General features: G+C 44.8%; 5 protein-coding genes across 8 annotated transcripts in view; 2 read left to right on the forward strand and 3 right to left on the reverse strand.

Annotated features, from left to right (window-relative positions):
- The first annotated feature begins 64 nt into the window (after nt 1-64).
- pgam1b (phosphoglycerate mutase 1b) lies at nt 65-3,849 on the forward strand. The gene is given in 5 exon segments (XM_030780522.1): nt 65-414; nt 1,182-1,405; nt 1,407-1,457; nt 2,028-2,208; nt 2,441-3,849. Coding segments are annotated over 5 exon segments (765 nt in total). The 5' UTR covers nt 65-275; the 3' UTR covers nt 2,611-3,849.
- Nucleotides 3,850-4,510: 661 nt separating this feature from the next.
- exosc1 (exosome component 1) lies at nt 4,511-8,099 on the forward strand. 4 transcript variants are annotated; one of them, XM_030780479.1, is made up of 8 exons: nt 4,511-4,538; nt 5,343-5,458; nt 5,620-5,694; nt 5,911-5,999; nt 6,158-6,191; nt 6,334-6,384; nt 6,793-6,877; nt 7,312-8,099. In XM_030780479.1, the coding sequence occupies exons 1-8, from the start codon at nt 4,511-4,513 to the stop codon at nt 7,416-7,418; spliced, it is 585 nt and encodes a 194-aa protein (XP_030636339.1). In that variant the 3' UTR covers nt 7,419-8,099. The 4 variants fall into 4 exon arrangements, with proteins under 4 accessions (XP_030636339.1, XP_030636340.1, XP_030636341.1 ...); XM_030780480.1 differs by lacking the exon at nt 5,620-5,694 and having other exon boundaries at nt 4,512-4,538; XM_030780481.1 differs by lacking the exons at nt 6,334-6,384; nt 6,793-6,877 and having other exon boundaries at nt 4,512-4,538; nt 6,158-6,195.
- Nucleotides 8,100-8,309: 210 nt separating this feature from the next.
- On the reverse strand, nt 8,310-12,271 carry knop1 (lysine-rich nucleolar protein 1). The gene is made up of 5 exons (XM_030780478.1): nt 12,235-12,271; nt 10,470-11,738; nt 10,115-10,177; nt 9,522-9,575; nt 8,310-9,314 (listed from the first exon to the last, which is right to left on the reverse strand). The coding sequence occupies exons 2-5, from the start codon at nt 11,736-11,738 to the stop codon at nt 9,009-9,011; spliced, it is 1,692 nt and encodes a 563-aa protein (XP_030636338.1). The 5' UTR covers nt 12,235-12,271; the 3' UTR covers nt 8,310-9,008.
- Nucleotides 12,272-14,119: 1,848 nt separating this feature from the next.
- gprc5bb (G protein-coupled receptor, class C, group 5, member Bb) lies at nt 14,120-16,276 on the reverse strand. The gene is made up of 3 exons (XM_030780873.1): nt 15,199-16,276; nt 14,634-14,746; nt 14,120-14,164 (listed from the first exon to the last, which is right to left on the reverse strand). Exons 1-3 carry the CDS (start codon nt 16,274-16,276, stop codon nt 14,120-14,122), a joined length of 1,236 nt encoding a protein of 411 aa, XP_030636733.1.
- Nucleotides 16,277-23,624: 7,348 nt separating this feature from the next.
- The window catches only part of LOC115815929 (probable G-protein coupled receptor 139), a 12,484-nt gene continuing 11,935 nt past the window's right edge, over nt 23,625-24,173 (reverse strand). The window contains exon 5 of the mRNA XM_030778897.1: nt 23,625-24,173. This exon is cut by the window's right edge and continues 473 nt beyond it. Within this exon, the coding sequence (XP_030634757.1) occupies nt 23,625-24,173 (549 nt within the window).

Below are 24,173 nucleotides of genomic sequence, written 5' to 3' on the forward strand. Positions count from 1 at the left end.
GAAGGCAAGTACCCTTCCTTACCGAGACGCTGGCTGCATTCTGATTGGTCGAAAACGACAGGAAGCTCTCCTCACTAGTCGTTCATAGCACAGGGCTTGCTGTCAACTACAGAAACGGTCCAAAATTAGATCCAACCGTGTCAGCATCCCTGATTTGTGTCCCGGAGGCATCTAAGGTGTGTCTCTGTCTAACTGTGCGGACATTTCCATCGCTTTGCAGAAGAAGTTTCTTCTTTGATTCCCGGAAATTTAGCCGAACAAGCAGATCGCCTGAGATGGCCGCGTATAAGCTGGTGTTGATTCGCCATGGAGAGAGCTGCTGGAACCAGGAAAACCGTTTTTGCGGCTGGTTTGACGCCGATTTGAGTGAAACCGGTATGCAGGAGGCCAAAAGAGGAGGACAAGCACTCAAAGGTGACGATTTGCTTGCCTTATATCGTATCATTTTCTCCGTCATTGGATTAGGCCAGTTTTTGAGATGTGTTAGTGTGTCCGTTACGCAAGACGCATACAAGTGGCTAGTTCACTGCAGCGCTGCATCTTGGACGCGACCAGTCTGTGACTAGAAAGTCTATTGGACCTTTTATTACAGTAGCAGACTGCCATGTCGTAACACAATACCGTGATTTTATCTGAAGCTGTGCATGTAAAACTGAAGGCCTTAAGTTTTTAAGAACCGCAATAACGAATTAATTTAATCGATTCCAGCTTTCTTCCCGAGACTGAGCGTAGATTCATGATTGCTGCGAACATAGTTATTAAAGTTTGTTGCATGATTTGTGTGGTGGCATTTTTAGCGCTTGTGTTATGAATGAGACACACCCACCGACTGTCTGAGATAGCCCGCAGCATGTCTGTACAGGACGACAGAGCCCACCTTCCGCTCGGGCAGCTTGCTTCGTCTTAGCACTCACATATACACACGGCCTTTAAAAACGTCCTTGGTGATTTTCCTTTCCAAAAAGGGTGTGATGCCAGCGATGGCCCAATGCCAACTTACATGCTTGCTTGCGCGCTCTCTCTCTCCCCCTCTCCCTTTTCATATCTTTCGGTTCAGTTAAATTTACTTCAAGCCCGCCATGAATGTGTCAGAGCCCATATTGTCCAAACCTCTTAGAGCTGTATCAACAGCAATTATTATTCAACAGTAACAGCATTGATTCATTCTCTTTCTCTCACAGAGGCTGGTTATGAGTTTGATATCTGCTACACGTCGGTGCTGAAGAGGGCCATTCGGACCCTGTGGCTGGTTCTGGGGGAGATCGACCAGATGTGGCTGCCAGTCCACAGGACCTGGCGTCTGAACGAGCGTCACTACGGCGGCCTGACGGGCCTGAACAAGGCCGAAACCGCGGCCAAGCACGGAGAGGCACAGGTCAAAATCTGGAGGCGTTCCTACGACGTCCCCCCCCCCACCCATGGACGCAGACCACGACTACTACACCAACATCAGCAAGGTGAGCGACACAGGGGTGTGTGTGTGTGTGTGTGAGGGAGTTTTCCAAAAGTGATTCACCAAAAGGTCAGGCCCAGCTCCAGATAACTGTCACTTATTGCTGTTTTATGGTCCAGTGTAAGCGGGTTAGGCAGAGGTCCTTGACTGGAATGCTCCGTGTCATATTAGATATTGAATATTATGTATATTTATTGTATTTATTGTTTTGTGTTGTTATCTGTGCTTCCTCGCCCGTCTTACCTTTTTTCCTGCTGCTGTGAACACCCAAAATTTTCCCGCCCGGGGATTAATAAAGTGCCATCTTACCTTATCTTATCCACTATGAAATCCACTAAAATGAGCGTTGTTTTTTTTTTCTAGAATATGCCAGATCAGGCCTCTCGATTTCTTTTAAATATTAAATTAGCCACCGCTGAAATTCAGTGACTGTCTTTTTATTTCTTTACACAGTTGTACATTTGTCTGTTCAGTCACCCTCTGTTTACCGTTGCGCTCCTCTAAACAAAGCCTTGGGCTAACGCTCCGACTGCCCCGGGCGTTCTAAAACCACCTTGTCTCCGTCTTCCCGCAGGACCGTCGCTACGCCGACCTGACGGAGGACCAGCTGCCGTCGTGCGAGAGCCTTAAGGACACCATCGCACGAGCGCTGCCTTTCTGGAACGACGAGATCGTGCCCCAGATCAAAGAGGGCAAACGGGTTCTGATCGCTGCCCACGGCAACAGCCTGAGAGGCATCGTCAAACACCTGGAGGGTGAGTAGAGACCCCTCCCTTGGTTGTTAGTGGCCTGGAGGAGAATAGAGTCACCTGAGCCGCGGTAAAACGTTTTAACGAGTTTCCCCTGAGCAACAGGAGCGACACACTTTACAGGTGTTAACATCTGCCCATCAGCAAACCTGCACAGTCTCAAAGTGGAAAAAGTCATGTGGTTGTATATTAACTGAGGTGGTTGTGTGCTCTTACCCCCCCCCCCCCCCCGACACAGGTATGTCTGAGGAGGCTATAATGGAGCTGAATCTGCCCACCGGGATCCCAATCCTCTATGAACTGGACAAGAACCTGAAACCAGTCAAACCAATGCAGTTCCTGGGAGACGAGGAGACAGTTCGTAAAGCCATGGAGGCAGTGGCCGCTCAGGGCAAGGCTAAAAAATAAAGAGAGAGGGAATGAAAGAGAGAGAGAGAGAGAGAAACAGCGCCATCTTGTGTTCATGATTGTTCAGGATTATAACACCTGACAAAGCTCCTTATTTTCTCTCTCTCACACATACATACAAACATCTGCTGAACGACCCTCATTCTGAACACACACACACGGCACGTACGAAAGCAAGACAGGCGCATATGCAACACACACACACACACACACACACACAGAGTACTGTACACACCCAGAGATATTTAGAAGATCTGAGGCCTCTAAGAATACAATCAATACTTCACTCTGGTCCCAGACCTGTGAGTTTTCATCTTCTTTAAGAGGTGCAAAGCGCATTTTAGGGACCAGCAAAACATATTTACATCAAGCTTCTTTCGCAAACATTGTTCTGGGAGTAAATATTATTTTAGACGAGTTAGAAAACAAGTTTTAATCTGTAAGCACTGCAGGCGCCTCGGCGAATGTAAAGGGTCCTGGCAGAGAGAAATATAGACCGGCTCATTCTAAAGCAGATTCTGCTGCTCTGCACTGCAGTGGCATCTCTACGACAACGGTATCATGGCAACAGCGACTATTGATGATAGGGCTAGCCGCAGTGTTCTAGGCGCCGTTCAGTGTTCCGTGTTCCGGAACACACATTATCCTCTGTTCCAAATTGCCGTGTGACTCAATGCAACGTTTAAAAGCCCCTGTAGGCCTCACACCCACTACCGCACTTAATATATCCAACATAACAACAACAACAACAAAAAAATCCTATACCGTGTCCAGATTTTCCATAATTCTCAATACGCCTGTGTGTATGTGATACATCATTCTCCACGTGTCAACTGATATTTTAGCATTTTAAAGGGCAGATGATATTTTGCTGAAAATTCATTCTAGGTGTACTGTTTGCTTTTGCCATTTGTGTATGTTACATTGATTTGTAATGTAGATGATGTTGCTCTTGTCAATCTGACTGTGTTGATAGTCTGGGTAGAATGAGTGTGACACTCTGTAATGCTAGGTTAAATCCATGACTGAACTTAGTGTGTCTGCACTGTAAACACTGTCTTCCAGAAGCACCTTCTTTTTTTCTTCTTTTTTCTTCTTTTTTCTTTTGCTCATCTGCGGCTTCAGAAAATTGCTCCTCGACGCGTATTATAAGTGTGACATTATCATGAATGATTTGACTGGACGGTTGGAGCTGTCTTACACTGGAGTCCCCTGTGCAATCCCCATTAAATGTTTGCTCTGCAGAAACAGTATTGCCGTGAGTTTGTTTTGGTTTGGTTTTGGTTTTGGTTTTGGTTTTTGTTGTATGTGATGATTGTACACAGCTTTAGATGGATTTACGCAGTGTTATGAGTCAACAGAAATCCTCAGAGCCTTCAGCTGACGGGGAAAGTGCTGTCAGTTTAGGTCCCTCAGTCTTTAAATTCTTATTGGATCCATCCACAATGATAGTTAAACGCGTCTTTTTAATTACAAAGAAATGAGAAGGAATAAAAGAAAGGGACTTTTAGAAAATTAGAGTATTTCATTAAAAATAACTGACTGTGTATGTTTGATATTACTGACAATATAAGTGAATCCAGTGTGATCCATAAGTAAATAAGTAAGTGAGTAATATGCTGCTCAGAAGGAATTGAGGCTCATAAAATTGCATATTAACGTAACATTAGCATCATCTCGAATTTGACTGGATTTGGATTTCGATTGTGTTGAAAAGTAAGTCGGGGGGGGGGGGGGGGCGAACGACTTCTGATGTTGAGAGAGACGCACATATGTCATTTTGCCTCAACAAAGATGGCGACCGAAGCTTACTTAAAAGAATACCGTGAAACGACCAATAAAGACGCGCTTCGAGCTATACAAACAGCCAATCAAGCTACAGTCGTCTCCTCTTGAAAACATGTCGCCCATGAAGCTGTGTGTTCCAGGTAGGTCAATCTTATAATTATTAAAACTCCGTGTACATCTTGTTTGAGTCATGTTATAACTTTGGTAAGTTTATGATTAAAGTCTATGCTATCCCACGTGTATTTAGTTCACGTGTTTGTATCGTATGTGAACGTAAAATTGATGATTTTGATCGCACGAGTTTGAGCTTGAGGAGTAATTCATGCATCGCTCTAGGCTGAATCACCACCACGCGCTTCAAAATATGACAACTTGCTCGAGCTTTTTCATAAAACTTAACGATCCTAAATACTGCAGATTACTAGGTGTACAAGTTTACGGATTTCACGGGCGTAAAATCTGCGAAAAGTCTCGTATTTCTGCATTTTAGTGTACTTGCGTGATTCTTGTTGACTTTTACTTTCTTGGCCAATCAACTCGTTTGGTGAGCCCAACCCACAGCCCAGGGCGTGAGAGCAGTTCCTAGCATTCCATCTCGTGCGTGTTTTGATCCTGACTTCCAGGCGAACTAGCGAAGAGTCTGACTGCCAACGGCGGGCTGTTATTTACCACCGTCGATCTGTCACTACATGATCAAAGGCAGACAGGCAACTGTTCAGTCAGTGAAGCGAACTGATAGTAATGGTACTTTTCAAGTTTAGGATGAGGTTTCGACACAGTGTATTATATAACTGTATTAACGACAGTAATTTCAAACTTAAGTTGAAGGTAAGAAATACCACCAACACTTCCAACGACAACTGCGCATCATCAGTGACACTGAAATGAATCTGTGAAGTCTTAGTGCAGCTGGCAGAAAATAACTCGAGGTCTCGTGTCCGCAGGTGAAAGGCTGTGCAGTACGGAGGACTGCATACCGGGAACGGGCACCTATCTCCGCCACGGCTACATCTTCGCTTCTCTCGCTGGATACGTGCTGAGGAAAAACGAAGGAGAGGAGGTGATAGAATTATTACAGTTGCGCAATCTTTGACGGGACATGTGATAGAAAGTCTTTACCTAAGTGTATTACTTCGTGGATCAGAGAAACTGTGTTTTGTGCTAGTGGGTAGTTGATGGAACAGTCAAGTCTGAGGCTGCGTGTCTCTGGTGAATTTGCAGTTGCCCGTTATTTCGGTCGTGCGGGAAACAGAAGCTCAGTTGTTACCTGATGTTGGCGCCATCGTCACCTGTAAGGTACGTTCCACGTGCAGGGTTTGACGTCAGACAAAACACTATCACGTGAGATGTTCATAGCGGTAACGGTGTATGGCATTTGCTTTATACATTTGGCTCTTTATTGATAACTTAATATTTGAAGTATATCGTTTTGAACAGTTTAAGAGGACGCTGGAAAAAAAAAAAAACGCTTTTTGGTGTTAATGTGAAGAATACGTGCCTCTTGTTTGACAGGTGACTAGTATTAACCCACGGTTTGCCAAAGTCCACATACTCTATGTAGGGTCCACGCCACTGAAGGACAGGTTTAGAGGCACAATCAGGTAACCAAAAATAATTCAAGTCTGTCACTGTCTGATTAGTTATGTATGCATTGCTGTCATGTATCGTTTCTGTTTTTGAGATATGAAGGTTGAGAAGAACAAATCGAGTTTAAGCAGTTTTATTTTCTTTTTTTCTCTCCTTTTCCTTTCTCTCCCAGGAAAGAAGATGTAAGGGCCACAGAAAAAGACAAGGTAGGTTTTTGCACGTAGACGGTCTAAAGATGTATGTCCACGCGGGGATCGTCAAACGTGCAGGAAGAATGTTTGCTTCGTATTGATTTTGATTTCTGTCCGTTTCTCAGTCTCGGGCTAATCCGCTGTCTGTTTTCTCTAGGTGGAAACCTACAAAAGCTTCCGGCCTGGTGACATCGTCCTTGCCAAAGTCGTATCCTTTAAACAAATGTTGTGTCCACTTCACTCTGCGAACCGCCGGTTAACGGCGTCACGCTGGAAACCCCGTAAATCATTTCTGCACAAAACTTGTATCACTGCATAGTAGTGTGACCATCTTCTAGTTTTGCTTTGACTCTGGGTTTTTCCTCAGCTTTTGAGATGAAACATTAGGGTTACTAAACTATGACTGTAAACAGTTTGAGATGAAACATTAGGGTTACTAAACTATGACTGTAAACAGTTTGAGATGAAACATTAGGGTTACTAAACTATGACTGTAAACAGTTTGAGATGAAACATTAGGGTTACTAAACTATGACTGTAAACAGTTTGCTGTCACACAGCAAACCGCCACAATGCTTTGCAGTTGAGCCTTAACCCCCCCTGTGTGTGCGTGTAGATCTCTCTGGGTGATGTGCAGTCTAACTATTTGCTGACTACGGCGGAGAACGAACTGGGCGTGGTCGTGGCTCACAGCGAGGCAGGTGAGGAGGACACGCCCACTAGCTGGAGCAAGAAGAGAGGAAAAAAAAACCCCAAAAAAACACAAGACAAGTTGAAACAGACCACATCTGAGTAGAAAAGGTCAACTCAGAATGTCGCAAAGATTTGCATATTACTTTCTCTCACACCACTGGAGGGGGGGGGGAATCTTGCTCTGTTACATAATTGCAGAGATGGAAAGATATGTAAAAAAAAAAGAAAAAAGGGTATGTTACCTGAATGACATTCCTACGGGAGCTCACCCATCACATTAGTGGTAAAATCTGTAAATTAGCCTTTGAGACTTTGTGAAGTTACACTGCTTGTATATTAATTTTGTTAAGTCGGATCATATTCATGTCCACATTCAGAGAAATCTTTTTTTCTTGAATTTAGCATTTGATTTATCTCCTCTCTCATCTTCCCCCCCCCCCAGGGGTGCAGATGGTACCCATCAGCTGGTGCGAGATGCAGTGCCCACGCACTCACGCCAAGGAGTTCCGTAAGGTGGCGAGGGTACAGCCGGAGTACCTGCAAGCCTAAAAAGGGGGGGGCGCAGATCAACCCCCCCTCCCTTATTTCTGCTCCTGCCCGGGAAAAAAAACGAAAAAAAAAAAAAAAAAAACCAACCTCCCTCCTTTTATGCCAGGAACACACAGCTTCACGCGTGCACACTTTAACATTCTTTCACACACAATGTGAATTTAAAACGAAGCGTTTTAGAGCTGCTGACACTGCTCCAGAGGCAGAAGCTCTGATAGATAAGGCCCTGGCCTTTAAAAGGAGAGGACGTCGTTAAGATTCTCTCGCCGGCGTATTCAGTGGTAGCGGAAGCTTCTGTCGGGCTGTCAGCGTAAGTAACCGGACATTCCATTGACCCCTCCCACCGAGTTCCGACGCTCTATGACATCACCGTCCTCTCCTTCCTCTGATCTCAACTGGACACAAAGAGAGAATGTTGAAGTGCCCGCGGTGTCACTGGCTTGACTTTTGTTTTTAAAAAAAGTAAACAAACAAAAAAAAAAAACAGCGAGGTACAGCTAGCTGGCTCAACGGGATTCTGAAGTAAAGCATTTCTAATCAGTCCTTCTTGGCGACACTGTTTTCAAGACTCTGTTAAACACATGTGTCTCAAAAAAAAAAAAAAAAAAGATAGTCAGAGATGCTTTTGTCTTGTATTTGACTTTTTTGTGTGTGTGAGTGTGTGTGTGTGGTTTTTTTTTTGCCTTCATAACGATTTGTTTTAATGTTTTCTAATACACGCTTTCTTTTTCTGTCCTGTTCTTCATTTCTGTACATATCTTGAAAGGTCATGTGTTTACAAGAGGTAAAATAAAATGCCCAAAATAAGCTGTCAAATATTTCTTTTAATCGGCAACTGGACTGTGGACTTCACTGACACACGGAGGCAAAAAGCAAATGCACGGTGGCTGTGAAAAGGGGGCACATTTCTCACGTATAAATTATGACAAATGCCAGTTAATTCCTCAGTTCTGTGCTGCCTTAAAACAGCAACATATATATATAGATGACAGAGGGTACACAATACAACTCATGGGTACACTACACGTTAATGTCTCGTTACCATAGAAACGGCAGGATCCAACCGATCCCTTCGGACCCCGCCCACAACACGCAGCGGCTCCTCCAATGATGTATGTAATCTGGAGGTTTGATCCGACCCAAAATACACTCTGCACATTCACCCCAGTTCCCTGACTAGCACACAGCCTGGTGTGGTTTGGCCCTCCCCGCCCCCCCCCCCTCCCGGGTACTCCTGTCTGATTTGATTGGACTGGGTGGGTCTCGTCTCCTAGGCAACCCCTCCTGCATGGTTTTGGTAGTGCTTAGTTTCACACATTATTGCCATTTCAATACACTTAGAATGTGAGCAAACACATTGTGAATCCTCATTTATATCAAGCAGTTTGATAAAACCCTGAAAAAATCTTCTTTCTGTGGCATTTCATTCTGAATTCACACATCCATCAAACCAGTTTCCTTCTTTTGTTGGACCTAAGACAGATAAGGCTGTTTTTGAGCCCTGTAACCATTGGAGCAGAGTTATACTATCTATCCATATCACAGGAAGCTCTCTGTCTTTCACTGTCTCTATGATTAACCCCTGGCCTGTCAGTCATCAAATCGGATCGAATTACGAGCGTTGGCATCGATCGCAAACTTCTTATTGGACGGTGCGCTGAACCCTAGTCCCGCCCCTTTGTTCTGAAAGTCCATGCGCCGACTCTGAGCGCGCTCAAACTGTCCCAGCAGGTTGTTCTGTAAGTTCCGTTGCTCATCCTTTCCCAGTGCCATGCTGGCCCGCCCAACGCTTGATCCGATTGGCTGGTTGCCCTTTTTGAATCCGCCCAGCAGGCGCAGAAACTTCTGCTGTCTGTCTGAACTGTCAAATTCTGCAGTGCCCCATTGGCCGAGATCCTGTCCCCCCCCCCCAAAAAAAAAAACAAATTCTTTGAATCTTAGCATATGATGAATATATCTTTTCCACCCATCAAAACTTAAAAATATTCAAGAGTGATCTCAGTTACCTTATTTGTTTGTTTGTTTGAAATAGTTTCCCTTCAGTTAATTTCAAATTTATTCTCGTTATTTCTTAAAAAAAATCTCCTGAAAGTTGTGACTGACCTTTTGGGGTTGAGATTTTTGGTCAATATCCTTCTGCAGAGCAGATCTGCGTTCCTGTGGATCAAAGACACTCATATTATTAACCACAATTTCACAGGCTTAGAATCACAGTCAAAATAAATAAAGTCCATAATTAAACTGAGAAAAGTCCAAATGAAGTCTACAGCTAAACCGAGAAAGTCAAAATGAAGGGGGAAAAAAAAGGAGAGTTAACTGAATGAATATTGCCTTGGTCGAGTAATATTACACATTTACACGGAAGGTTGGAGGGTGAGAGTGAGTGTGTGTGTGTGTGTGTCAGTGCGAATAAAAAAAAAAAGATAAACATTTAGGATTTCTACTGAACTGATAGACCTGGAGGAAGTCGTTAGAATGTGTTAAGTCTCATGTCTTTACACGTAAACTGACATTAAAAGCCAACGTGTAGCGAAGTTACTCAGAGGCAAGCAGAAGAGATTTATTAGAGATTTCCCCACTGAACACGACAACAACAATATACTGAACACAAGTCAAGCAGAGCTGATCCTCTCTTACAGACTGGTCATATGCTGTACTGCAGTGAGGCGATGTGGATATGTCTGTGAGAACTGTACCTGATCAATGGTCTCTTCGTCCTGACTCCCTCGTTTCTCATGCAGGAACAATACCTCAGACTCCTGCTCGGGAGAGAGAGAGAAATATGAAATCAAACTTACTAATCCACATCACACAAACAGCTTACTGGGTCTTCATCAAAAGTGTCAATTCTCCTGTGAATTAACAGGGAGAAGTAAGGAGGAAATGGAGCACTGAAGTGAATTGGGACAAGGCCTAGTCATCTAAATACTTCTCTGACCCAGTTTTGGCCGTTATATGGCTGTAAATGAACGAGATAGGGGGGACGCGGTCAGAGCGGATTTAGGTAGATGGTAGGATCGGGAACTGAGAAGAAGTCCGGTCTCCACTCACCTGATCCCCTGATCTGTCCGCTGGATCACCTGGTTCCTCCTTGATACACCCTTTTCTTCTTTTTTTCTTGATCGGTCCGTCTGCCTCTTTTTTGACTCTCTCCTCTTTTTTGACTTTCTCCTCTTTTATCTGCCCAGCGACGTTTTTGCTGTTTGTTTCCGACTCTGCGTCTTTCTTCTCCTCCTTGTCGTTGTCTTCACAGACAAGCTTTCTCCTTTTCTTTGTCTTTCTCTCTTTTATTCCCTTAGTTTCGCTCTCTTCCGCTTCCTTAATCTCTCCGTTTAGCTCCGTGTCTGCACTAAGCTCTGTTTTTACGCTTGAAGTCTTTGCTTCTTTCTTTTTTGTCGTTTTATCGTTCCGCGGTTCCTCTGGCGCGGGTCGCTCCTGTTCCAGGGCTGCGTTCGCTTCGCTTAAATTCTTCTTCTTCTTCTTCTTGTTCTTTTTCTCCTTCTTCTTTTTGATCACTTCATCCGTTTCCTCTCTGTCTTCTTCTTCCACTGCCTTCACTCCATTTTCTGCCTCTGACATCTTTTCTTTTTTCTTTTTCTTCTTTTTAGTCTCCATCACTCCATTCTCATTTTCTTCTACAGTGTTCTCTCTCCCCGTCTCTGTCGTGTCGTTTGAGGTCACTTCTTCCAGAGTATCACAATTCTTCCTCTTTTTCTTCTTCTTCTTCTTTTTTTCCACATTCTCAGGTGATTTGACATTCTTCATTTCTTCACTGTCTCCACCGGGACTTGTATCCACTCCTTCATCCTCTTCCTGCGTCTCTCTCTTTTTCTTTCTCTTCTTTTCCCCCTCTAGACATTTTACCTCTTCCTTCTCTTCAGTTTCTCCTCCTTTCGCCTCCTGAGTGTCGTTAGCAACGTCTTCGTCAGCGCCCACTCTGTTCTTCTTCTTCTTTGGTTTTCTTTTAACTTTGTCTTTCTCTTGCTCTTCCTCATTATGCACACTGAGCTCAGTTACGGATTCCGAATCCTCTTGTTTTGTTTTCTTCTTTTTCTTTTTCCTCACGTCTCCTCCTTCAGCTTCGCCTGGAACACGTTTGACCTCCTCCACCTCCTTCGTTTTCTCTTTTTTCGCGTCTTTGTCCACACCAACCGCTGCCTCTTCGAATTCGAAGACTTTGGCGCTTTTCTTTTTACCCTTCTTTCCACTGTCTTCTCTCTCGTCCTCTACGCTCTGCTGCTCATCCTCTGCAGACGTTTTCTTTTTCTTCTTCCGTTTCTCTTTAACCGTCTCCACTGACTCGTGGTCGGAGTGCACCATCTGTGAGACAGCACAGCCACATTACTAAACGAACTCAGTTGTTTATACGTTGCTGAACGTTGATAGTAACCGATAGTAAACCGATCAGTGACATCTAACGCAATCACCCCTTTTCCATGGGCAAGTGACTTCCTGTCAGCTGTATACAGGGCACTGGCACACAGACTAAAGGTTTATAAACTATGCCTGGATTAATAGCAAGCGTAGAAGATAGTGAAGAGAGGTCGTACATGGGCTATTTACGAATACTGCAGAACCGGTCAAGAAAACGTTTCCATTCGAACAGCGACTACTCTTAAGTGCGTGCCTTTGCTAGTCATGTCAGACTCATGTGTGTCTCTACAGCAAGCTGTCTCAAGAGGTTATGAATCAGAAAGAACAGGTTCTTAAAAAGACACAATCTATACCCAGCCACCATCCAACAGCATAAAAACACACTCCTCTTATACTGACTTTATCTTGATATTACGAACACACGTAGTTTTGAATTACTTACTTTAAAGACACACGTGGAGACCAACGAGCTGCAAGCTTGAACCGGAAGTATTCAGTCGCAGATTTCCTTGGAAACGACTCGATGCGTCCTTAGCAAGGCCCACGGATATGAGCAAGGCCCACCGCGTGTGGTCATGTGATGCTACGCCTCTGCACCTAGCTGTGAAATGCATTCGAGTCACCGTCTTGTAGATTCCACCATATATTTTTCGTCTTTAATTAAACTGTTTGATCGCTGACTTGGGTTGACTTAAACCAGACGTGACACCACCGTCGATGGCTTGCTTTGTTTATGTGATAACTTCTCGTGTATCGATTGGACATGTAATCCATTTTCGCTCCTTGTGTAGGCGACGAGACATTGTTTTAAAAATAGACACGGACAGCAGGGGGCGAACACGCATAGTCCTTTTACTCTGCGCTCCAAACACACTGCCGACCAAACACAAAACTGCGTGGGAAGGTCAGTTCTGTCGGACAAGTGTTTTGAGTCATACAGTAAAAAAACAAAAAACAAATCAGTGAACACTGGCAACAAAGGACACAGAAGAGTGAAATTACAATGTACTATATAGTTTATTTCATTGTGTATGAATGTGTGGGTGTGTGTGCGTGTGTGTGCATGTGTTTTTCACCAGTGACAACAATTCTTCTATACACTGCCTTGAACAAGAGTCAGAATAACAAACTAACACTCAGTTAATATCATTTTATGCCATGGTATTCACAAAAAAGTGTGCGTGTGTGCGTGCGTGCGTGTGTGTATGTGAAAGACGGAGAGAGAGAGAGAGAGAGAGAGAGAGAGTAAGTAATAATGTATAAGGACTTAAACAATACCCCAAACACTTCATCACATGTGCAAATCAGGCCATTGACATCAATATATGCCAAAACGACAAGTAAAGTAATGCAGAGAGTGAGAGAACCCTCTCCCTGTAGAAGGGCCTGTACAGTGTTTCTCCAGAGCAGACTTTCCAAGGACCAAAAGCGCTGTCATACACATTCCCTTAAGAAAACACAGGGTCCCTTCACTTTGACGTGGTTCCCAGATGAATTAGGTAAACTGTGCATTACAAAATGAAAATTCACATTCGGTCGATAATAAATAAACTGTGTAATGTAATAAACTGTTAATTACAACTTCCCTGAAGAGCCAAAGTAGAATGACCGCAGTAAAGACAGATATTGAATACTTCTCGCTAAGAGAGGCATTGCGTTTGCCTACTTACAAAACACAAAGTTATAAGGGACACGCGTGTCAGAGCTTACATGAATAAAGCCAACAATTCATTTTGTGACAATAAATTAAAAAAAAAAAAAAAAGTTTTATCATGATTGTCACTGTTTTCAGTCAATAATCAAATGGCAATAAAAGCAAAAAAAAAAAAAAAGAAAAAAACCTAAAAAACCCAAAATATGAAGTAATACTGTAATTCAGTACTTATGACATAATGCTGAAATTTTAGTCGCGAGGGAGACAAGAGACTGCTTAATCTCTCATTCCCATCTGCCCTCAAAGGCCGGAGAAAAATACAGTACTACTGAGAGTTTAACATCAACGTGTCTTGGAGAGCATTCTTTTTATACATGTCTGAATTGTGGCCAAAACAATGATCTTGGTATGTTGTTTTAAGAGTTAAACTAGATCGACGATGCTATGCTGAATGGCAAAATGAACTTGTGTGCCGTATTGCTAGAAACTTCTCCGGGTTTTAGAGGTTGACTGAAGCGACTTTAGACTGTTTAAGACTGAGCAGCAGGTCTGGTGCCTGAATCCACCCAGGGGGGAAATCTGGAAGGCGTCACATGTGCCCTTTGACCCTGTGACATCATCAGCTCCCCCCTTCTGGCCACAGGCCTGCTCTGTGTTGTCATGGTTACCTTCATCACCATAATTGCCTTCCTGTGAAGTTTGGAGGAGCAGTTGGGATCTGAGAGAGAGAGAGAGAGAGAGAAAAGAGAGAGAGAGAGAGAGAGAATGCTTATGAGTTAAAAAGAGAGTTTGTATATATCTGTATGTTTCAGTACACACCCTGTGTTTGTGTGCGTGCATGTGTGTGTGTGTGTGTGTTTGTGTGTGTGTGTGTGTGTCTGCATGTGTGTGTGTGTGTGTGTCTGTGTGTGTCTGTGTGTGTGCACACGTGTATGTGTGTGTGTGTGTGTGTGTGTGTGTGTGTGCGCGTGCGTGTGTGTGTGTGTGTGCGCGCGCATGTGCGTGTGTGTGTGCGCGTGCGCATGTGTGTGTGCGCGCGCGTGTGTGTGCGTGTGCATGTGTGTGTGTGTGTGTGTGTACACGTGTGTGTGTGTGTTTGTGTGTGTGTGCGCACGTGTGTGTGTATGTGTTTGTGTGTGTGTCTGTGTGTGTGCGCACGTGTGTGTGTGTGTCTCCCACACACTCACCGTTCCCCCGTTCATTAGCAGAGCCATCTCAGTGGGCTGATAGACGTGACTGCGGAAGGGTAGACCGGTTCTCACTCCACCCTGTCCATTAGTGTACCCACTAGTCCTCACAGCTAAACACAGCAACACAGTTAAACAACAACACGGCAAAGGATGCGACTGGAGAGTCCACTAGTCCTCATAAACACAGCAACACAGTTAAACAACAACACGGCAAAGGATGCGACAGCAGAGTCCACTAGTCCCCACAGCTAAACACAGCAACACAGTTAAATAACAACACGGCAAAGGACGCGACAGCAGGATAAAATACTAAACAGTGGAATGAAATGAGATAAACAGCACAACAAATCTGAAACTGAACAACATGTCAACAGAAAAATCTATTGTTCACTGTGATGAGGATTTCAGTCACTGAGATACATCTCAGTACCAGCAAACAGGCTTTGATTTCACAGCAACACACACATGCAGTATTTTACTCAGTGTACACTAGTAAATACACACACACACACACACACACACACACACACACACATACATGCATTAAAACACTCTCATTTACCTGTATTGTGCCCCTCTATTGAGTAGGCGTGGTTCTCTGGAAATGCTGCTCCAGGACTGGACGGAAGTTCACTGTCATACCCTTGTTCTCCCATGTGCATGGGTGGTGGGGGCTGATGGGAAGTGTCGTAGTAATCGGGGACCCTCGTCATTGCCATGGTGACGCTCGACTGGCGGGCGGGCGTCCTCAGACAGAGGTGGGTTTCTGGGATAGCGTGGAACAGCAGAAGAGCCCAACCTTCCGTTACCAAGGTGATGGCCAACGCCGGCTCGTCCCACCGCGGTCCCGTCGTGACGGTCAGGCTACCGTAGAGATACAACACCAGCCAGATCACCCAGAGCAACAGAGACGCCAGACAGGTGAGGAAGAGCCAAACACCGTTACACCTCCATCTAGGCTCCGCCCCTGTCCCACCCCCACACAAAGCCACGGCCAGCGCAAGTCCGGCCGCCGTTAGTAGCAGCCCCAACACGTAGCTACACGCTAACGCAAAGTCCACGGGCTGGTAGTCACAGGCCGCGTGACCCTCTCGGGCCACCGTAAGCAGCAGCCACTCCGCGGAGACGATGCCTTGAACCAGGGTGAGGCCCAGGGCGAGCCCGGACAAGGAGCTCCCCGCCGGGCTGCTTTTCCCGCGCGCCAGCCTCCTCAGACGCAACCCTTGGACCAGGAGGCAGGAGAAACAAAGCCCGAACAGCAGCCCCCAGAGGCAACGCCGAACCATGCACAGGATCTCGCTACGCCCCACCATGAAGACCAACGACAGGCCGAAGAGACCCACCGTCCCCGCCAGCAGGAGGAGCAGAGGGCCCACCCCGCTCCTCCGCGAAGGCTCCGTGACGGTTTTCAGCCGAACGAGGAGGATCAGAGCCAGGACCAGGGCCGCTATAACGCCCCCGCTCGCCACTGCTTCCAGAACCACCCCCCATACCGACTCGAGGTCACACAGAACCCTGTAAGTCGGGTCCACGCCAGAACCACATCCTCTAGGAGGTGGAGGGGCTTTGTCCGATTTGTCCTTTGCAGAGCAGCAGCCAACCAGAGACAGGAAGAAGAGGAGGAGAGGGCCGAAGGCCATTTCTGAGGTAGAGGGAGAGAGAGAGAGAGAGAGAGAGAGAGAGAGAGAGTAAGATGAGCAGAAAGAAAGAAAAGGAGAGTCTACGTCAGTTTTATTATTCAACCAGAATTTACTTTTCATTTCGGCTGCTCTGAAACTTAGCCAACATAACATAGCATGTTGTTATCATGTTGTCTGTCTTGTCAGAAATTTGCTATTCCCAGTGCATTGTCCTCTGTGACATTACTGAACTGATGATGTCATGCCTTTGTTGTGTCTCACCCCAAATCCATGCCAGCCCGACGCAGTTCCCATGGAAACCAGCGGCAAAGCGTGGGCTGGCCTAGATGAAGCTGGCTTTATGTAAGCAGCTGAGTGACAGCCAGCGGCGTTGGGGAAGGAAGGAAACGCGCGCGCACACGCGCACGTTGATAAAGTGCGCAAAAAAATGCGCACATACATAAAGTTTTACAGGTATACCCTCATTCACTCTAAATCCGTTCAGGCGCTATATGTACAATCTCCAGAATGTTCTGATGCTAGTCTGGCTCAAAAGCTCCAGAAGGGATGTACCCATGGGAGGAGTTTGAATGAACGACAGGACAGAGTTAGCTACAATATAAATGTTGGCTGGTTTGGACCTGCATATTGCTTCTTTGTCGTCGCCCCCCCCCCCTCACTCCCCCCACAACCCCGTTAAACTATCTCCGAATAACTCTGAGCATATTAATGACATTTAGAAGTTCAAATTACATTAATAAAACATATTAAGAAGTACAAAAAATATGACGAGCAGTTCGCTATTCATTTAATCACGCTAGCCAATGAGGTATGCAACATATAACGTTATTGGGAAAAAAACAAAACATAACAAAAAAACTACAACCCACCTTGAGAGTGAAGATATTCTCCACCAACGATCTGAGCGATAGTTTCGTGCCTGAAGTTAATGACTACAAACACAGCGCTTCATGTTGCATTCAAAAACACTTAATGCATGTGGTATAGAACTTCTGATGCTAAGACGCGTAAAATTATGATATCGCTCCGGGCACACAGACTTGAAGCGCACGACAAAAAACAACAGGAAACACTGTTGCTACGAGTTTTTATCAACCGACTTGTGCACACATTTCCAATTGATTATCCGGTAAGATGACGTTGTTTTCAATGACTACAACGATTCTGCCTTATCTCCCTGGTCAATGAAATCAGTAAGGAGACCGCTAGTCGTCGTATAAGACCGAGGGCTATTCATAATCACCACCGAGTCCTTCTTGGTGAGTAACATCCACTACCTGTTAACACCCCCACATAGCACGATTAAAAAAACCCACATATATTATATGCCAAGCCCACCTCTCACTCCCCCCCTCTCTTTCGCACTCTCTCTTTCTCTCTCTCGCTCCCCCGTCGCTCAATCGCCAACCAGCTCTCAAGCTCTCGGCGCGCGCGGACACAGTTCGTTTACATGTGAACGTTCATGTCGCCAACAGCAATAGCTGGCCAACGCAACGCGCGTCTCTTATGAGAATACAACAACGAGAATCCCGTCAGATGTCTGAAAAATACGTATTCTTGAACTTCCGTTGAACTCGGGTCTGGATTCGGACAGTCTCAAGAACTGATGAAACAACTAAACTAACGTTTCAGCCCCATGCTTTACACCACCTGTTCTTATAAATCCACAACAAAAAAAAAAAAATTGCGAACGCTCAGTTAAAAAAAGAACTGTGAAGACCCAGGGGTGATCGAAAACTACATTTATCACTCTTCGATTTTCTCTTGTCACTTAAAAAAGAGGTCTCTTTTGTCGTTAATTATTTTCTAATTGACGTTCCTGCATTGGGACAGGGGACGGAGAGTGTCTCCCAAAACACAGCCAGGTGTTGGTCCACGTGGGACTCCCTGAGAAGGATTATGTAATCCAGGTATCCATGGTCACTCAACTCTTAGATGTGTGTGTGTGTGTGTGTGTGTAGTCTTGTCTACTTAAGCAGCCTTCAAGGTAATCCCCTCTACTGCGTAATGTGGCACAAGAGAATTGTGAAAATGTAACACAGCAGCTATGACTTTAACACACACACAAACACACACACAAACACACACACACACATCATGATGCCTGCACTCTCCTGTGGAAACTAGAAACAACTTCATGGCTTATTAGCTGTCTCTGGAGCTCCACTCCTCAAGCCTGAGAGTAAACGGCAGTTGTGTGTTGTTGTGAATTACTCTAGTGAATTACTCTAGTGAATTACTCTAGTGAATTACTCTAGTGAATTACTCTAGTGAATTACTCTGGTGAATTACTCTTGTGCTGGTTATGTACTGAGTTCTGTGTGTGAGCAGTGACAGTGTTCTGTAAATATTATGTCTACAACACAGCAGTCACCAAATTACCCCAAAATGAAAACTTACTGACTGTGGAAAGACTATAAAATAGTACAGTTCTTTATTTGGACAGAGAAGCTGCTGCCTGTGAGGGCAAAGACAGAGAGAGAGAAACAAAGAGAGAGAGAGAGATAAAGAAAAAAGACCTAGAGAGATGGAGAGAGAGAGATAAAGAGAGAGACACATAGATAGATAGATCAATCGATAGATAGATAGATCAATCGATAGATAGATAGATAGATAGATAGATAGATAGATAGATAGATAGATAGATAGATACATAGATAGATACATAGATAGAAAGAGAGATAGAGAAAGTGCTGAGTGGATCTCTGGGAGATTAGCCTCTCGCACTGCTACGTTTAAACTGAGGGATTATCCTGAATGAGAATGTCCTTCTTAACCGTGGGTCAGATCCACACAGGCTTCAAACAACTGCCTCACCTGTTGCTGCGACGATGCCTTCACCATGACAACGCCCCACGGTCCAAGTGTATCTTGACATCAACGACTAATATTTGTCCATCAGGAGAGAGGCGGACATTAGAATGTTAAAAAGTAAATGTGTCATGTGGCATTAGAAGAAGGTGTTCCTGTCCCCTGCTGGCACAGAAAGTCTGAAATAATCCAGATACCCTCACAGATTACAAACTGTTTGTGTCGGGCAGAACACAGGGTTAACACTCGTGGGCTAACTTCTGTCACTGATAACCGCTGTTAATGATTTAATGAATCCGACACGGAGGTTTGGGGGCGAAATGGATCAGGATAAGGGGTTCCTTATGCAAATCACGTAACGACCTTATCCAGGACTTGATAATCAGTAGATGACCAGTGCAGGTTTAGTGGACTATATTCATTTTGAGTGGAACTTCAGGTTTGGGACCAGGAAACACACTGTTGTGTTGTATGACACTTAATCTCAACCCTCTGCTCAAGCCTGGGGTTGAAATACTATTATACTATAATACAATACTATAGTTCATAAATTCATAATACGGAGAAATGGTAAGAAGTGACCAAACTGACCATAACTTATTGTAACCTAACGTATTAAAATGTCATTTCGTTAAATAACCTGCAGTGTGGTGTTTAATATTGGAGCGTCTGTAAAACCTGTACCCAAAACAGAGTCACTAGCGTGTGTTAAGGCCCGAGGAGGTAGGTAAAAGGTTGAAGGACAAAGGTCAAGGGGCTTCCTCTCATCATTCAGACTCTAGTGGGCGAAGCTCATATCAGACTCAAATACCAAGGCTGCTTTAATCAGATTACCTCACTAAGCACGTAAAAGAGAGAGCTTAAAGGTGTGTGTGTGTGTGTGTGTGTGTGTGTGTGCGCATGCGTGTGTGTGGGCTTTTTTCTAAACGTAGCACATGGCCACAGCGGTTTGGTCAAACTGAAGGAAGAGCCTGATGAGGACAACTTACGGTCCTAGCCAGAGCACAAAGCCTCTCTTTCTTTCTTTCTTTCTTTCTTTCTTTCTTTCTTTCTTTCTTTCTTTCTTTCTTTCTTTCTTTCTTTCTTTCTTTCTTTTTCTTTCTTTCTTTCTTTCGAATTGCAGGTTAATGTATATTAACCATATTGCGATGTATGTTATTTAAAAATGTTTGGATGCAAAGGTTATGATCGAAAAAGTAAAACAAAACCATCAACTCTCCAACCAAAATGCTTGGGGTACTGTGCCGTAGGGCCCGTTAGCAAAGCAAATGTTTTTCAGTGTTAAATGCTCGAGTGCATACATAGAAATGAACTGGTTTCTACATAAAAGGAAATCTTAGCAATTGCTGCATTTTGAGATATATTATAACCACACTGCACTAAATCCCCAGATGCTTAGCTGAGAGTGCAGAACCCTGTATAATGCAAGAGGAGACAGTTTGGAAACGTCTGTGATTAAAGTGTGCCCCCTAATGGACACATGTAAGTGTTGCATATGATAGTTGAAAGTCTTGAATAAAGTTTAACAGTGAGAAAGAAGAATTAAGAAAAAATTCATCTGAGAAGCCATAGGATGTACCAGTTTTGACAAAATTTCACAAACTGACTTTGTGTGTGTGTGTGTGTGTGTGTGTGTGTGTGTGTGTGTGTGTGTGTGCGCGTGCCTGGATGTGTGTGTATGTGTAATTCATTGTAATGAATTGCGTGATACTGTGGCTTAGGGGCATATATTTCTGTGTGTTTTCTTCCTTTTTAACTAAACTCATAACATCGGTTAAGTTAATAGGGAGACAGAGGCATTTGTCTTCAAGGGCAGCACTGCTGAATGGATCCTCACCAGTCTGTACTGTTGATTACAAAAGTCTACCCCTAGAGGGCGCTAGAGAGCCATCATCCAATGTAAGGCCCTACAGTCACCAATCCATCTTGGTCAGAAAAGATAATTGTGTGTGTGTGTGTGTGTGTGTGTGTGTGTGTGTGTGTGGTGGCCAGAGGAAATAGGTCAGTAGAAGAAAAGAAAGTAAAACAGGATGAGTCACTAAAACAATCAACCTGTTTTTAACAGAAAGAGAGAGAGAGGGAGAGAGAGAGATAGAGAGAGAGAGAGAGAGAAAGAAAAACAGATTGAGAGGGAGAAAGGTCAAAGGAGTACACACTGTGACTAGGTTTTTATTGAATTCATGTGCTATAAATGAAAAAGACCTTCATTTCCAGGGGTACACTTAGTCAGCAGTTCATCTCACCTCACCTAACTGTTTTTCTCTCACTGTGTGCTTATTGTTTAATTCTTTCTTTCCTTCTTTCCTTCTTTCTGTCTTTCTTTCTTTCTCGCTTTCTTTCCACGCATGACTGATTAACAATCAACTACAATCACTTGATAAATCATCCACCATAATATTGTCATTTGAACAACATAAGTAAAAACATTTTACAGAGACCTCTCTGCATTTCGACACAAAATCATATTTCATCTAAACAAACTAAATTAATCTTTTACGGTTTAATCTTTCCTCTACAGAAAAACACTGCACGGCATTGAAACATAGCCATTCAACATATGCACATGATAAATGACACACATTAGTGAATGGACAGCTAGCTTTTTTTTTGTCACTTTCAAGCACTTGAAATTAAGAACTATTACCAACCACAATATGTAAACACAAACAGGAGACAGGAGACAAGAACCTCACAGATTTCAACTGTACATTTTATAAATATAATTCAAATTTGTCGTAAGATCAGACAAATATATAATTTCACTGCTGTAACCCCCCCTCCAAATATACATCAATCCTCACCCCAACACACACACACACACTCACACTCACACAAATGCACACACACGCACACACTCACACACTCACACACACACACTCACACACACACACGCACGCACACACTCACACACACACACACACTCACACACACACACTCACACACACACACACACACACACACACACACACACATACACACACTCTGGACAATCAAAGCCAGTGTCTTTTGATATTCTATAACTCTCTCACTGTCCTCTTTTTATCTGGTCCTCTCTCTACGGATCATCCACCCACATATCGTCCTCTCCTCTTTCCTTTTACGGTCAACAATCCCTATACCTTTCTTCCCTTTCTCTCTTAAGACCCCCCTCCCCTCCCCTCCCACACGCGTGCACAGACACACACACACACGCACGCACACACACACGCACGCACACGCATGCACACACACACACACTCACTCACACTCATGTCCCCACATATCGTCCTTTCTTCTTTCCTTTTACGTTCAACAATCCCTATACCTTTCTGCCGTTTCTCTCGTAATACCCCCCCGCCCACACGAGCACACAGACACACACACACACACACACAGACACACACACACACACTCACTCACACGTCCCCGCCCAAATTCTCATTTTGGTCCCATGTAGCTGACACTTCGGATCCCCTGAGTTAGGAGAGGGGTTGTCATGGCGAGGGCCAGAAGCACAGATTTTTTAAATGGGTTGTTTAGCAACAATGGCCCACCAGGGAGGAGCCTTAAGGGCAAAGGGGGGCGGGCTTAGGTCACCATCGTTTCATGTTTTAAAGGGACTGTGTGGCGTTTGATGACCCGTTGGCGCCCACAGACCGTGACATTTTAAATGACCTTCTCTCGCATTTCGTGTCCGCGGGAGAGGCTTCTCTCAGAACCTCGCTGACGTCGCTCAAGCGGCAGACTAAAGACAAACGATGACCTCTGTGCTGCCAGCAGTGGAGCGGCAGTAGGTTGCACTTCATAAAAAAACTCTCCAATTCGGAAAGTAATCACTTTTTTTTCACCATGATATAGGCTGCATCACAAAGGGGAGATGAATGATTTACAATTATGAGCTGTTAAAAAATTAAACCCAAAATTAAACCCCTTATTCGTGTTTAATCATCATCTCTCAGTCACTGTTATCAAGATAACAAGATGGTCTTTGCACGAAAATCTTCTCTAAGCGTACTTTCTACTGACCCTTGCTAAAGCAGAAGAACGAGTAGTTAGCAGAAGCCAGATGACTGTTCCATATATCGCAGCCTCATCAGCCAATCAGACAGTGCATTACCAGGCCAATGGAAAACAAAACAATGAAACAGACATGTCTGAGATATCGCATCAACACATGTCTCAACAAGCTAATACATCACTAAGAAGTTCTTCTCCAGGAAAGCCTGATGCAGTTCATGGGACCAAGATCAACGGTGACCCCCATATTGCTGATTGCTCTGTAAGGCACGTGTAATTATTGTGATTTTACCAAAACTGCTTTCTCATTCAGTTTTTGTGAGCGTGTGATATGAACCATCTGATTACTTGACAGCGCGGCCAGGCCATTTTAACACAGCTTTTCAATCTAGTGGTCTAAATACTAACGTACGTTTCTCATAGCGCTACCACTAACACTTTGAACTGAGCCAGGCTAGCGCTTCATCTGTCCTGTCGGTTTGCGAGTCCAAATCATCCGGCCCACGGCGGGTCTCTGACCCGTGGTCTCGATCCATCTTTCTCAGGGTGATATGCAGACGGGTCGGCCGTTTTTATCGTACTGATACACGAACATCTTGACTCGCTGCGAGTTCGCCGGCGAGATCCACGGGCTGCTCGACACGGAGAGGGCGTGGCTGGCGTAGAAGGTGGGCGGCTGCCGCCGGCAACGACGCAGTGCCCTCAGCGTCCCCGCGGCGGCCAGCCGGAAACGCTTGCTGATGAAGCAGTAAAGGAAGAAGTTCACGGCCGTGTTAAGCAGCGCTAGCATGTTAGCCACATCCACCAGCAGGTGGAGCAAGTGAGCGGGGGCGGGTCCCGCCACGTGCGAGGGGGCGTACAGTCGGTAAAGGATCATGGCGGTCCTCGGAGCCCAGAGGACGACGAACACGGAGGTCACGGCGAGCAGAATAGCCGTGGTGCGGCCGGTGGAGAGCCCTTTGAGCCGCAGCTGTCGCCGACTGCGCAACCGACGCACGATGGCAGCGTTTAGCGTGAAAAACACAGAGCAGGGCGCGACGTAGACCGTTAAGCAATGCGCCCAGACCAGCACGTGTTGCCACACCGTCTT

The sequence above is a fragment of the Chanos chanos genome, chromosome 7 (genome assembly GCF_902362185.1).
Source record: "Chanos chanos chromosome 7, fChaCha1.1, whole genome shotgun sequence".
NCBI classification, from domain to species: Eukaryota; Metazoa; Chordata; class Actinopteri; order Gonorynchiformes; family Chanidae; genus Chanos; species Chanos chanos.